General features: G+C 43.8%; 3 protein-coding genes across 3 annotated transcripts; 2 read left to right on the forward strand and 1 right to left on the reverse strand.

Moving 5' to 3' along the window:
* Positions 1-664: 664 nt before the first annotated feature.
* On the forward strand, positions 665-4,833 carry Bfra_012161 (putative non-repetitive protein; the record flags this gene model as incomplete). The annotated part of the gene is made up of 3 exons (XM_037342480.1): positions 665-950; positions 1,001-4,158; positions 4,210-4,833. 3 exons carry the CDS (start codon positions 665-667, stop codon positions 4,831-4,833), a joined length of 4,068 nt encoding a protein of 1,355 aa, XP_037187777.1.
* A 1,811-nt stretch (positions 4,834-6,644) lies between these two features.
* On the reverse strand, positions 6,645-8,255 carry Bfra_012162 (putative cfem domain-containing protein; the record flags this gene model as incomplete). Its single annotated transcript, XM_037342481.1, has 4 exons — positions 6,645-7,155; positions 7,222-7,592; positions 7,643-7,728; positions 8,105-8,255. 4 exons carry the CDS (start codon positions 8,253-8,255, stop codon positions 6,645-6,647), a joined length of 1,119 nt encoding a protein of 372 aa, XP_037187778.1.
* A 3,244-nt stretch (positions 8,256-11,499) lies between these two features.
* On the forward strand, positions 11,500-13,590 carry Bfra_012163 (putative fad binding domain protein; the record flags this gene model as incomplete). The annotated part of the gene is made up of 3 exons (XM_037342482.1): positions 11,500-11,942; positions 11,992-12,945; positions 13,014-13,590. 3 exons carry the CDS (start codon positions 11,500-11,502, stop codon positions 13,588-13,590), a joined length of 1,974 nt encoding a protein of 657 aa, XP_037187779.1.
* Between the last annotated feature and the right edge of the window lie 2,407 nt (positions 13,591-15,997).

The raw sequence follows: 15,997 nt of genomic DNA on the forward strand, positions 1-15,997 counted from the left end.
ATCGTGACACTATACTCAGCGTTATATATTCCGGGATAGACCTCGTATAGCTTGAGTATTAGAAAAGTTGGTTAGAGATGATACTTATTCACTGTTACCTTTCCGGCTAATTGTAATGGTAATGACTTCCTCAAAAAGTGAATTGTGAAAAAGAAAGTCCTTCTTCTGTTGAAACAAAACTTTCACAAATACGGCGTACAGGTATTCCATCCTACGTACCTATACATCTAGTTACCAGAGTATTTCTTATTTATTGATCATCTTTCAATTTGTTACCTAGATTTGTAAAACCCAATCTACCCAATCGACCAAATCTCTATTGTTTTTTTTACAACCCGTCACGTGCCTCGAATAAATATTTATCCTGGAAGCTTCGACCGCGTCGCGAGGCTCATCTAGAGAGAGAGTTGTAGCTCTAAAACAGAAAAAATATACAGCTGCAGGTATACAAATAGAAACCTTGCCCTCGGTCCATCTTCGAATTCTTACAATCATTTGCCTCCATCGCACAACTTCGAAGATTATCATATCATCACGACTCAATCGCTTTTTTCTTCATGAAGTTTTTCTAATCTCTAATTCCATCTTCTGCAAGATTCCTTCTCGCGACAGTATTTATTTAAAGATTGGTTGATTACCAGCCAGAGAGGGAGAAAAAAAGAGAATGGCGCTTCCAGGAACACCACAGAGACCTTTACCAGGTACATATTTCATGACACCTGCTCCTCCGAGATTCAATCAACCTCCTCCACCACAACCTCCTCTTTTTCGACCACCGCAACCACATGCTGGACGTGAGCCAACTCCACCTCGAGACGGCCCAATACCTCCTCCAATTCAGCCTCAAATCTTACCGCAACCTTTATTACCTATTTCACGAGCTGCGAAAACTATCAACGAAGTTCTGCAAAGAGAATCAAGCTTTCCTGATCTTGATAGCTATGTCAAGCGTGAGTTTATATTAGAGTTTGTATAGGAGACACAGCTAACAGTCCCGCAGAGGGCATCTCGTCTGACTATGAACTTCCATCTCCTGTCTCCGATCCCGCCTGGGTTCCTTTCCAAAAGATGAGGATGTACGATATTCCAGATACGATTTACGACCAATACAATAATGCTTCTTTCGGGACATCGATGGGGCTCTTTGCGGAGTTAAATCATGCATGGGCAGCTATCGACAACGCATTATACTTATGGGACTATACCAGTCCAAATCCAACACTGCGAGGATTTGAGGATCAACCAAATGGTATCAGAGCTGTGAAACTGGTGATACCGCGCAAAGGAGTTTTCATTGAAGCCATCACGCACATTGTGGTGGTCGCAACCACTCAAGATATTATTTTGTTGGGTGTCGCAGACGGAGTTGATGAGCATGGGAATAGAAATTTGGAGCTTTACAGAACCGGCATGACGCTTTCCATCAGAGGACTCGACGTCACAGTAATTGAAGGATCGACAGACACGGGGCGCATATTTTTCGCGGGAGGAGCCAACCAGGTCTACGAGCTTACATATCAAAATGAAGACAAATGGTTTTCAAATAAAACAGGAAAGCTCAATCACACGAGTCCTGGATACACATCTTTGGTACCCATACCTTGGGGCCGCGCGACGACTGAGGTTGTGGTGGATATGGTTGTAGATGACACCCGTCGCTTGCTATACACTCTTTCCTCCGAATCCACCATTCGAACATTTCACATGGATAGCGCTACCACCTTGACACAAGTCATTGACAAGAAGCGACAAGATATCCTGAGAGATATCTCTCACATGATTTCGGCCTCGCCTCTCTTATCGTCTCACATGCGGATCGTTTCGATTAGTCCTATATCTGCAAAAGAAGGACTAAAGCTTCATCTTATGGCTACTACCACATCTGGATGCCGCTTGTTTCTGAGTGCCACTCGGGGTTATGCTTACGGTTTCCAAACTGGCCAGGGAGCTCCACAAAGTATGCAGGTTCAACATATCAGATTTCCACCCAGGATTGATCGGCCGGGAACTAGACCTTATCCTGGACTCGAGCCAGCGATCGAGACAAGTTCTGATGCACTAGCACATACACGCAGAGGTCTTCGATACCCTCCAGGTTTCTTCTTCTGTTTCGTTTCCAAGGAGACCCGTGATGGGAGTGATGCTCTTTTCCTGTCGGCTCCAGATACAGGTCGTATAGCAGCGCAGGCACGAGACATGGCCGCCCAACAAGGTTTGCGATATTGTGAATCGGCATTTTGGCTGGAGATGGGCAGTCGTGCTGAGGCTATCGGTCTTGTGACAAAACCTTTCGCTGCTTCAGATCAACCCCTGGGCTTTGGTAATGAACTCGCAACTCAGTACGATCTTCCAACCCCGGAAATAGCAATTATGACAAATTCCGGGATTCATATCGTTCGACGCCGACGACTTGTAGACATATTTGCCTCTGCAATTCGAAGTGGATTTGATGATGGAGAAACCGAGATTAAGAAATTTATTCGACAATATGGTAGAGGGGAAACGACCGCGACTGCTTTAGCCGTAGCTTGTGGACAAGGTGGTGATGCTTCGGTAGTTGGAGAGAGGAGGATAGCAGATCCAGACACAATTGAAGCTGCTAGGAGAGCATTCGTTGAGCATGGTGGACGTGCATCTATGGACCAAAATATGGTTGTCGAGGGACCAGCCCAAGCTATTGAAAACGTGCGGCCTTCTTCGAGACACGACGGGCTTGCTCTCTATATGGCTAGATTGGTCCGCGGTCTTTGGAAATCGCCGGTCATAAAAATGGAAATTACCAAGGAGGTTGTTGCTATAAAACCAACAATTGATAAAAAGAAGCTAGGCGCTGTTCAAGATGAACTTATGAAATTGTCCAAGTTTTTGGAGGACAACAAGACGTTCATTGAGGGGCTGTCTGGGCCCGAGGGTCTTAATCGTGTCACAAGTCAACAGGAGGATCTTGCTCTGCAGGGCGAACACCAAGCATTGCATTCACTGCAAATCCTTAACACGAGCATCGTAGAAGGAATATCTTTTGTTCAAATGTTTTTCGAGGAACGAGTCGATGACATTTGGGCTGCGCTAGATGATACAACGAAGCAACAACTCCGAGAACTAACATTCGAACTATTATTTTCTACTGACAATGGCAAAAACTTGGCGAAATTGTTGGTAAAGGAGATTGTGAATCGTAACATTGCTCAGGGCTCAAATGTTGATACAGTCGCTGAGGCTCTCAGAAGACGCTGTGGTACTTTCTGTAGTCCTGACGATGTCATTATTTTTAGGGCCCAAGAACAGTTGCAACGAGCGACCAGCGTCGGGCCTTCATCTGATCACGGAAGGGCACTTCTCAATGAGAGTGTTCGATTATTTCAGGAAGTCGCCGGTGTTTTATCTCACGACAATTTGTACAGCGCTTGTGCTCAATTTGCCGCGAATCAATTCTATGCTGGCGCAATCAGCCTGGCACTACTTGTTGCTCACGAATCCGATCGTGGCAACAAAGCTCTGTCGTGGCTTAATGATGGCAGGCCTGCCGACGACCATCGAGCAAGTTTCTTCGAGTTCCGCAAGGACTGTTATAACATCGTAAAGGAGATTTTAACTGCTGTCGACAACGACACTGGGAATGCACCGGAAATGGTTGATGGTAGACAAACCACCCAAGCTAGAATGCGCGAAGAAGCACATCAAGTGGTTGATGAGTCTGACGACGAGGTCTTTCAATACGACCTTTTTGATTGGTACCTTGAACAAGGCTGGACGGAAAGAATTATTGCCACAGACTCGCCATTCATTGTCAAATATCTTGAGCGGACTGCCAGCGAAAGCACGGAGAATTCCGACCTGCTTTGGAAATACTACGTTCACCGAGAAGATTACTCTTCCGCTGCTGGTGTACAGCTTACTTTGGCCAAGAGTGAACTTCCCATCTCCTTGCAAAGGAGAATCGAATACTTGAGTAGAGCCAAGGCAAATGCTCAAACACAAGGCGGTGCCATCCACAGACAGGCGCGACAAATCATGCTGCATGAGGCTGGTGAATTGCTGGACGTTGCTAGTATTCAACATGAATTGTTGCAACGCTTGAGAGCCGATCCTAGAATTCCTCAAGCACGTAAAGATTCCGTGGTTCAGGATCTTGACGGTGCCATTCAACCACTCTCTGTCGTAAGTTACCACCCCGTCCTCGCTTGCTTGCATATTGCTAACATCTTCTAGCTTTTCAATGAGTATGCTGACCAAGGCCAATACTATGATATCTGCCTCCAAATATTTGCAGCTGCCAATCATCACAACCAGGCTGATATCCGGACTATGTGGGAACAACTTCTACAGTCAATACAGGCCCGTGTAGAAGAAGACCCGCAAGCGCAAACTGAACGTCCTTATGAAGCTATCGTAAACATTATCCGTGAAATGTCGCAAAAGCTTTCTGGATATGAAATCGTCTTCTCTCCTAGCATTCTCATCCCCCTCGTCGAAACTTACGCGGCTGAACACGCCCATCCAGGTCCTACAAATTGGGTCCCAGATTTGTTTATCAGTGTGTCCTTCGACTTTGACACAATAATCAACATCTTAGAAGGAATGTTTTACAATGAGGTCAACCCATTCGTTGGGGCAAATAGGATAGTTCTTGCAAATCACATTGTGTATGCAGCGGAGCAATGGTACGAGGACTGTATTAGACACAATAAGAGAGTTTTTGGAGGCGAGGTGCAGCAAGATCAAATCGGACAGATTTTGGCCGAGTTGGGTGCGGCTGCCTATAGAGATGATCCAGTTGGGAGACAAAGAATTATGGAGTTGAGAAGGAGGATTGGGTTGGGGGGATTACGATGAGAGAAGAATGGGAATGATCATGTGATCGGGACGAAGGCAAGGAGAAGAAACTTGTAATTGGAAAATGGAAGCAAGTGCAGAGCAATTGTTTACAAGAGCCCGTTGCCGCAAAGGGCATTTGTAGGCATAAATTGGGCATTAAGCTAGGAGTTGGGGAAACTTGTTTGTTTTGATACTAAGTGGAGGAAGCAGGGGTCGATTTTGCTGAATTTATCGACTGGTATGGAGAGGGAAACTTACGCCATCGACAGTGGCCTGATGTACTGGAAACAGAGTTTCATGGGGGAAAGCGATGATGATAGACGGATGCTGTGCTTGTAATTCATAGATGGTTGATGCGTATTGGTTGGTAATGTTATTGTGATGATCAATGGTGCAAAGTAACAAGGGAGTGAAAAGCTAGTTTCAGTTAGGTAGTTGTCGATGGAGGAGAGAATGAAAACGAATGGATACCATGATATATGAATGCGTTGACTCGGACTGAAGTGCTTGGTATTGTTCAGTTGTGATTGAGGTATGGGCTGGAGAGACTTGGACATGGCAAATATAAAAATATGTGGAAGGAAAAATTACGCCGCGATACAGGGAATGCTTATAAGTGAACAGACCGAGTTTCTAAAAGGGTGAGGGGTTTGGTGAAATATATCTGGAGTAGAATACTAATGTAATTCTAGAGACCAAGTTCCGAAATATAGTGATAGGCGATCTTGGTGATGGGAATGCAGGTGGCATGAAGTGTTCCATTTCATTAATGAGATCCAAAGTGGTGCTAACTAGAGTCATTAAGATATTGAAATTAGGTGGCTGATGAGTCTTTTGTCAAAAAGGTACTTCATAATACTTCCCTGTTCTTGTTTGGCACAAGAGAGATCTGTATTAAGATGGTATGGTTCTTGCTCAGGCTCCTAAAGTTTGGCTCATAACCGAAAATGAAGGGGTCAATTTTGGGCGGGTAGGGAGGATTTAGTGGCAATGATTTTGCCAATACTCGTGTTCATACAATGCTTGTCTTGAATCATCATTCTCAAATAGGGTTCGAGAAATGCCTGTGAATAGAGGAGTGTTGTATCGTGTTTAATGTTCATGGCCCCAAACACTGTGAAAACGCACAAAACATAGTGCGGGAGTTGATGCAGCGCTGGAAATGTAGTTTTTTCCCGTTCTTTCTATTTCTCCTTCCTTCCATCACATAGCTGCCCTCTCTTAAACCATAAACAACCCTCATCCAACTCGTCTTCTGCCCGTTAAACGCCTCCCTCTCCTATAGCCGATTTTTAACTTCCCTGCTGGCCTTTATGGAGTTAATTGCATGTATCGTAATGCTTGTAATCAGCAGGCTGGAATAATCAAGCGATAAAAATAGATATAAAACTATCAGTAGCGATGAAAACAGGAGTTCCATCTTTGTTGAGAGTCGAATCCAATGGAGGTCACAGTTTGGCAGAGATTGATTGAGAAAACTACCAATATATCTCTGCTGGAGGCTTGCTTGGAAGAACAAAGATGATAGAATCTTTCCCGCCTTTGGATAATTAATGGCTTTCGATATTGGAACCGCTACGTGGACAATTGAGGACACTGACTTCGATAATGCACTTTGACACTTGATTTGTTCTATCGGTTTGCAGTTTCGAAGGGCTGATATGAGGAGTGACACGTTCTCCAATGTCCAGATCACATGTCTCGTAACAAAATTGATACTGAATTGCTAGATTGTAGCAAATATTCCTATAAAGCATGGGGTATATGACGAATAAAATGACAAATGAAGAAGCAAATCCCACATGAAACAACTATAACCCATCAATCATTCATACAAGACTTTCGGTACTGCTACCGCTTTTTCTGACTGGCTTTCCATTATTCACAGACATACTGTCATGCCACTTCACTTCGGTTTCTGTTCTCACTGCGATCCCCATCTGACCTTTGTGCAATCCATCCCCCTTTCCGTGACCACTCTCCACATCAGTGACATCACTCATTTTATCATAGTCTCCGTCTATATCGCCGGCCCCAATCTCTGTAGTATGATGCGCCGTTCTCCTACTCATTTCATAGCCTTCTGGGCGGCGGGCTGTTCTTCCCTGTCCATATCCTTCGGTAGATTTCTTTTGACTCCGCGAACGATCACTTTCTCCAAAAATTTTGGGGATGATGCGCACAAAAATGGGTTTAAGTGCGGGCGCACACGCGCAAACAAATGATAAGCCGACTTCGATTGTTGTAATACAGAAAAGAAGAGAATATGTGATATCTGCTGGAGGTTTGCGATCGAACGAATCGAGAAGGATGATCCGAATAATACCAATAATAACGGTTCTACGGTAGGATGTTAGAGAAAGGCGTCATGCCAAGAGTTATGGCGAGAAATGGACGGTTACTCACATAAGACCAAATGACAATATAGCAACAAGCATCAATTTTTGCCTCCGTGAGATCTGTAGATTGTAGACAATCCATGTTGGCATTAACAAAGCCAGCATGTCGGTCAAAACACTGACACTTGCTGTCCCGGTAACAAAGTTTGCAAAGTTCATGCAGACGGCATCAGGGTACTGGGCAGGGTACCAGTTTGCGGCAATGGGAACACAGTGGAAAGCAGTGAGAAGGAATGTGACAACCATCATGACGCCATTGAAAATCAGAAGACCAATAATCGTTAGTCTGACATTAGATTTTTGGCCGGTAAGGCGAAGTAGGAAGAGAAGGATAGATGTTTTCACAAGAGCCAAGATGGGGTTGTAAATGAGTTCGGTCTGGAGTAATCAGTAATAAGCAATGAGAGATATTTGCATCAAAAACTAACCGCATAGCCATATTTTGCACCAGGCACGGAATCCCAATCGGCTGGAAGATCCCATATGTGTATACCGACATAATTGTATTTTATCACTAGTAGCTGTTAGAAGAGTTCGGGTGATGAGGTCGGTAAAGGAAGAGCTTTGCCTTTGTATGAAGTATATGTCTCCGCCCAGTAAACGATCTAGAAAGGAGAAGTTTAGTGGAAGATCTTGCTGTCAATCGCCCCCCCCCCCCCCCCCCCCAGCATCAGAGCCTGCCCAGATCGCAAGGTCAATCAAGAGCCCAACTGTCATATCCATGGATTTTCATGAAAGTTTTGGGAGAATGGCACTCGTATGGCCTACAAACTGTGAATAAAACTTACCATGGCAAAGCAAATTACCCAATCATCTGCAACAGGTTAGCGACGGTTGTATTAAAGTGTTAATTCTCAGAAAAACGAGCATAACTAATAGCAATCACATACCTGCAGCAAAAGATCTAGTCAAGGATCTACTGTACAACCGTAAAAAGAGGGCGGCTGTCGCAATGGCCGGAAAAACAAAAGTAATCGCGAATGCCTGAGCTTGACGGTTATCGTGAGGAAGATCCGCAACAGCAGCAGCACTGGTAGCCATGTTTTGGTCGGTGAACCAGTCACAATTCCACCTTGGGGCTCATGTACAAGAAAGTGGAATGCAAACGATAATGGACCACCCTCACTGATACGATTGAGAAGATGAACGAAAAGTGAATATCAAAAAATGGGGACCATATACGACGCGCGACGAACAGGCCGTTATATTATGATAAAGTCAATTAGCAGATGTAAATCAATGTAACCGAGGGTCCATCACCACATGGCAATCCAAGGATTGAGAAGTTCAATGCAAAAAACAAACCCGGTCAAGGGGATTCGGAAGGAAAGGTCGAAAAAAGCAAGAAAGTTAAAACGAGGTATTGAGTTTTCAACTCCACCGGGGTTTTGACAAACAACGAGTCAAATTTTATAGGGAATGAAACGGATCGGTATGTTGTCTATGCTCTGGAAGGGCTGATTGGCCTGATTTATCTGTATGAATACTGCTTTCCCTGATGGGGCAACGATACTGTATGTGCAACAGCAGTAGTATGGATCTTTTTGAGCTTCGTCGTACCCGAGCATTGTGACTAGGCCAAATTTGTGTTCTTTACATCCGTACCCAGAAACTCGGGTAACGAAAGGCAATTCCCGCTCCGGGCAAAGCCAGGGGTATGGAACACGGAAGAAATTCTTGCGGAGTGCTGTACTTTTGATTGCATCGCGGATTTAAACTTGAAGTTTGTGATTGTGTGACAAAGGGCAAAGATGGGGTGGGGGTGAGGGAGGTTAGAGACGGGACCGAGGAAGCAGCCAGTGGCAATTGGTGCAAGTCCGAAATATACAAGGTGTTCCACACGGTGATTAAATTCAGAATCTGCAACCCCCTTTCCTCCTGCATTCTTATATTTCCGTTCAACATCTGCCGACTGTAACACTGCACATACACACGCAGTGTGAAATACAGATTCTGTTCGTATGGGAAGGTATCATCTTAATTGCCGGTAGCAACTAAGGGGGATTAAAAAGCCACAATATGTGTAGCGTAACGGCGTCGATGAAAGGCGGGGGTTTACGTCTCTTTTGTTTTTATATGCTGATGCCGTGTGTTTCTGAAGTTTGTAGGGGGTAACGTTACGGTACCGAGTTCTGTGCCACAAAATTGCTATTGGTGTCAATGCAGCGAGTCCGGTCAATGTATTATACTTATGTAGCTAATTCTGGTCCTAGTTCTACTCTAAAATTGATCGAAAGGGCTTAGCTATACAGACTTGGAGATTAAATTTTGATCAATTCCAGGATCTACGTAACGTCTTGGCAAGTACTAGGAGCTAATTCAATCTGATAAACGCAAAGTAGTCTACCCAAGTCTAGATATCTATCAGTAAGGACTTGAAACCAATCATGCAGAGGTATGTGTATGGTACTTCGCACTTTGTATATTCATTATTGACAAAAATTTACCTTCATCTGATGGTCAGCTGGGGTTCAACTTCGCAAATGGGGCTTCCCGCTATATAGCCTCGAAATAGCAAAATAATACGTCGTACTAGTCGTCGTAGGGAAGAATTCGGATCGCAACCTTTTCCACCTCAATCTTCGAGAACAAAATTACTTTTCAAAGTTTTAACCTTAACCCTCATTGATTTTCTCTAGGCTGAAAATTCTCTGAGTATCTAGGGGTAATTCTACTGGGAATTTCCATGAAACGCACCGAAAACCCTGGTATTTAACGCCCGTACACCATAAAATATCGGCCGATAAAGTTCAGAGTAGGTAACCCGAGATACTTATCACTATCAACTGTGCCTAGGTACTCCCTCGAGAATTCATACAGATAACTTACACAGGATTAAGTACATTCTTTTCACAACTTATTAGGAAACGCGGCCGCTGATATACGAAGTCCAATAATCTCAGTAATTTACAAGCTTGACTCAAGCGATAGATGGGCATTGATCATCGAAAGATCTGATGCCCTAACGGAATGGAGTGCTGCATGTGAAAACCCTTACAGAGTACAGTCTTCCATGGTAAATGGTATCATAAATGCTTAGATATCATCTAGGTAGGTTTGTTATCGTAAGATCTTACCTTGTACAAGAGCAGAATCTTTAAGGTTCGAGAATCGAGACTGCAAGCGATGGACATGGTTACACAAACGAAAAAAGAAGAAAACGTGGCGATTTCGGGCCCACGAACGATTCAAGCGGAAGCCTCGTTTCGATTTTTTGATTCGTGAACTATCGATGCTCCGCTATAGTTCTGCAGCTTCACGGAGTACGGTTCTCTAAAGTTTGATCCGTTTCTGCTGATTTTTACGGCTTACTCTCTGCAGGTGGGGAATGAATCTAATAGATCTTGACCACAACACTGGAATCATAAGCTCATAGGCGAGCCGTTAGATGAAATAGACCACACATGCATGTACACTCGTACAGTCGTATAGTCTCTTCCGTCTGAGTACGTATTCTAGGTCCATCCCAAAGTATCACTCAATTGTCAAATCTCAGCAAGTCTAGAGAAAATTTTCAGTTTAGAATACCTCATTTGAGTCGAAGAACCATTTTGTTGCCATTTGTTTGTCAATTTTAAGACTTCGACTTTACTATACAATTTACATCGTTCATTGGTCGTCCCTGGAGGAATCAATCAGTATCCAATGATATGATAGTTCCCATATTAATAATTATTAGATTTTGTTATCGAATATCCACAGGACCCATATCTTTGATCTCAATTAGCCTCTAGTTCTCTTATGCAACGACCGGGTAGATCAGGGCTCAAAGTGGGCGCCGTTTCTTTTCAGGTGTTTACGCCGAATGTACTATTGGCCATCCCCCGGCAAATCCACATTCTGTCAAAATATTCTAAGGATGTTTTTGATGCCGAGTTGTCCGAAAATCAAACATGGCGAGATTTCAATCTAACATGAATCAATTATAGATCCTGATATGTTAATTCTTGTGCTGAAGCTTTGTCATATCTAGTCCTGACATAGGCTCGCAACCAGAATGGGAAAGCTTTCTCCATGAGATCTCCACCATGTCTTCCCTTTTGGGAAAACATTCTTCTCAGCCACGCCGAGATCCAGATACCCAGACTTCTCTCAAGAGACAATTTCTGTTAAATAGTTGGCCCCCAAGCCCATCCATTTCAGTCCACGCCTCTTTTGACCTTCCAAGTCCTGTCAAGTTCATACATCTAGAGAAGGAAATTACTTTTGCAAATCAGGTAGTTCTCTCTTAAATCCTTGATACCTTCCCGCTATGCTTCGCGACTGTTACTGATAAATTACAGTCATGAAGACCTCACCGTCTTTAGCGGCAGCCGCTGCTTTCTTGGGTGCCGTTTCAGCACAAAGCATTGTAACCTCAACCTTGAGCCCTGCCACAACCACTGTTATTTCAACCGCCACACCAGCTCTTTTTAGTAATGAAGTGGTGCAATTGACTGATGGCGTTCTTGACAACGTTGCTGCTGCCATCAACAATGAATCTATCTCATCTCTCTTCGCTTTCGACTCTGATTCCACTGCTTCGAAGAGATCAACTAGAGCATGCAAACTCCTCCCTGGTGATGCGTTGTGGCCCATTACCTTAATTTGGGATATTTTTGACATCCTCCTTGGCGGTGCCTTGATCAAGTCCACTCCTTTGGCCGCTGTTTGTTACCCAGAATGGCCTGAATATGATGCAGTCAAATGTGCATCTGTCACAGCTGACTGGTACTTTTCAGAATTGCAGTAAGACTCACCCAATCGGATACATTATTGGATACTAACTTTGACACAGTGAGGCTGATCCAACTTCAATTCAATTGCCTCTCTTCCAGGGCCGTACTTGTATGCCTCCCGGATTTAACTATACAGACACCTGTGAGCAGGGTGGTTACCCCAGTTATGTTGTCAACGTCACAAACGTGGCACAAATCCAACTCGCTGTCAATTTCGCAAGAAATCTTGACCTTTCCATTGTGATCAAGAACACTGGTCACGATTTCAACGGTAAAGCATCTGGCAAGGGTGCTCTCACCGTCTGGACTCATTATCTCAAAGATAAGGCATATTTACCAAACTTTGTAGCTGCTAATGGTTATTCCGGACCTGCTATCAAGGTTGGTTCCGGTATCTTGGTACACGAAGCCTACGAATATGCCAAGAGCTTAGGAGGTACTGTAATTGGTGGTGAAGCTGTCACTGTAGGAATGGGTGGTGGTTATATTGCCGGTGGTGGTCACTCGCCTTTGAGCAGTATGTATGGTATGGGATCTGATCAAGTCTTGGCCATGGAAGTTGTCCTTGCCACCGGTAAATTCATCACTTGTGATTCCAAAACCAACTCCGATATCTTCTGGATGCTTCGCGGTGGTGGCGGTAGCACTATTGGTGTTGTAACATCTCTCACCGTCAAACTTCTCCCCAAACTCGAAACCACCACAGTCACCTTCAACTTCACTGTCGCAGATACTCCCGGTAACGACTTCTTCTGGGCAGGTGTTCAAGCTTATATTGACAATGCTGAAACCTTCGTCGATGCCGGTACCTACGGATATTACTACCTTGGAGCTAGCGCCTTCGAAATTGGAACCGATGTTGGTGGTAGTGATGCTTATTATTTCCGTATGGAATCTTTCGTCGCACCAAACATGACAGTTGCTGAGACTCAAGCACTTCTCAAGCCTTGGTTCGATGTTCTTGACAGCAACAACATCACATATACTCCTTGGTACAACCACGCTGACAACTTGTAAGTTATTCCTAGCTTTTTTGTCTTGTTCACAATCATAATTCAAGCATGCTGACAATTATCCCTAGCTATGATGCCTGGGTTGTTTCTTTCCCGGAAGAATATGTCGGAACTGACGTTGTCAAAACCGCTTCTCGCCTCATGCCTCGCTCTGTATTCGAGGACGATGACCTCCGCAATCAAACCTTTGCCGCTCACAAATCTGCCATCGAGCAAGGTTTCTTCATCGCCGGCTTCCATATCTCCGGTACCGGTATTGCTGTCGACCCACCCACTGATTCCGCTGTTCTTCCTGCGTGGCGGGAAACCATCATGCACACTATCGTCGGTGGTGAATGGGATGCTACTAGCTCCTGGGCCGAGATCGAGGTCGTTGTAAACGCCGTTACAGCCTTCATGGATACTTTCCGTGCCATTGCTCCTGATTCCGGCTCCTATATGTCAGAGGGTGACCTCATCGAGCCCAATCAAACACAAGCATTCTACGGTATCAACTATGATAGACTTTATGCGATGAAGCAAACATATGACCCTAACGGCGTATTCTTTGCTCTCACTGCTGTCGGATCCGTTGATTGGGAAATCCAGACCACTGATCCTATTCCATATAACTGGAACACCAACGGTAGACGTTGCCCAGTTTAAGGGAGATGTCTGGAGAGATTGTATATAGAACCAAAATCGTCCGTAAATAATTGACGAATAGATTGATAATATTAATGATAATGAATACTTTTCTTAAATGCCCAGCAAAATGCGTGCGTGAATGTTAATCTTTCATCTTCTTGGTAAACCAAATGACACAATCCCGTGAGATGTTACCCCGCCTAATTTGACCAGACGTACATCTAGGTAGATATGGAGGTTTGATGAAGTAATATATGGCGTCTGGTTGGTCCTACATTAAACTGGTGTTGGCTTGAGCTGCGTTAATTTTCATCATCCCGTTGAGGTCCATTTACAATTTCAACAGTTTGCTTCTAGGAAATATTTTGCCATTCCGGATCAGAATTAGATCAATCAAACCTCGAGCTAGAAAATGATTGATGAGATATTGAGTGTTAATTGATACTATCTATCTGAGTTGACTGTTAGTATATAGAAAGAATGGCTGAAATGATAAGCTGAACATCTGGGATTGGTCTTCGGGGAGATGAAAATGGACATCTAGTATGGAATGTCTGTTCATCATTTTCCTCCTTCCAGTTGTTGGTAGCAAACTGACTGACGAAGCTAAAGCTCGCCGAAATCTGGAACCTGAAGAGAAAGACCTGTCAAAGGGCCATTGAAACTTTGTGGGTAGAACAGGGTCGTTCTGCTACATTGGGTGGCAGTGAAATGAGTTACTAGGCAAGTGATAGGTAGCTCAGATATGCAAACGAAACGAGCGTGTTGCAACTGAGAAAATCCTGCAGAAATCTAAAGTATTCCAGCCATTAACTTTTGTTGTTAGATCGGATGACAACACCCCTTCTCCAAAGATAAAAGTTGAAGACGAATGGGTTGACGCCAACAGACATTATTGAGATTCTGGGGTCTGTTCCGAACGTTCTAAATGCATTTGTTGTACTCGAGTATTGTTCATCAAACTCATAGATATATCCGAAATCGACTCGTTCCTGAACGTCGAACCGGACATGGAGAAATGATAAGTGCACTATCAAGCCCCGCACTATTATCGCATTCGAGACCTGGTTTGCCCTCGGAACAAATGTGATAGGTAGAGAAATAGAGTATACCAGGTGACACAATGCGTTCTTTAAAAATGCCTCTGCCCTAGGTTACTTTTGTTGACTTGCCCATGAAGCCGATAACCAGGATGGAGTTCATGAATACCTTGACAGCCCTCATCATTGCAAGGTCTCAGCACCAGTCTCAATATCAGTCTTGAGAGTTGTCTTGAGAGATGCGCACATCGAATCAATCCAGAGATTTCGGTACCTGAAACTCCCAAGATCTCTGGTCGCATCTCAAAATAAGCTTGACAATGTTCTTAAGCTCCTGCTTCTCCAATATTCAACATGCCCTGAGAAGGTTTCAAGGTCGAACAAGCTGGTTGAGGTGATTGTCTGATGCTCCCTCCCTTCGCGAGACAATTGACAGAGATGGTAGGTAAGTGTTGCTCCTAGATGTAGAAAAAATACCCCGTAGCCATGATCCAAGTAGTTTCGTTCTATCAAAATAGTTTAGCATCATCTGTTTAGCTATCAGCTTTGAAGCAAACGAGATCCCGATCGAGATGTGTAGAATCCTCTCCTGGATAGAATCAGCAATCTTTGACTGATATTGCCAGATCAAATTCAACCATGAAATTCTGCCTTGGGGTTGGAAAGTGAATTAAATGTTCTACCACAGTGTATTGAAATTGCCCGGAGCTGACAGCAATGACTCTAATCTCCATGTTGCAGAACAGTGATGATTTGACAGCATTTGCAACTTTGCGAGCTTTGCTGGAAATCATCATAATATTCGAATGATCCCGATTCTCTCAATAGAAAAGAGGTGATCGTAATCAAGAGATAGAGGTTAAAACGAGACCCATCCCTTCATATAAGCTTTGAAGTTCTCTCGAGTAGTCGTTGAAGTGTTTGTAAATCATTGATAGGCAATGGGAACCAAATGAAAAGTGGTGGGCAGATTTTGGTATTATACTGCCAAAGGATACCCTAAACTTTCACATCGCAACTACATTCATTCAACAATATTTTGACACTTTTAAGAATGAAATGATTGACACTTGAGCGACGTGAACAACAATACGTATAATGCGAAATAAAATATAATGAGGTTGATTTATATATACCATTCTGATGTAATGCGTTCAGTTCTGGCATCACATTCTTTATCTACGACACCGCCAAACTGCGTTCCCTCAACTTCACCCTTACCCCTCATTCCCTTTGACAATTAATTATTGAACTACCAGATCAACCAACCCCCAAGTTTTATTTGACTTGATACCCAACTGCTTTGATTCCAAATTCATACTGTTATAACTGTACCTCTACCTTTATTCAACCAATCTCGCAGACAATATTCAGGGTAATCTCCT

Source organism: Botrytis fragariae (genome assembly GCF_013461495.1).
Source record: "Botrytis fragariae strain BVB16 chromosome Unknown tig00000260, whole genome shotgun sequence".
NCBI lineage: Eukaryota > Fungi > Ascomycota > Leotiomycetes > Helotiales > Sclerotiniaceae > Botrytis > Botrytis fragariae.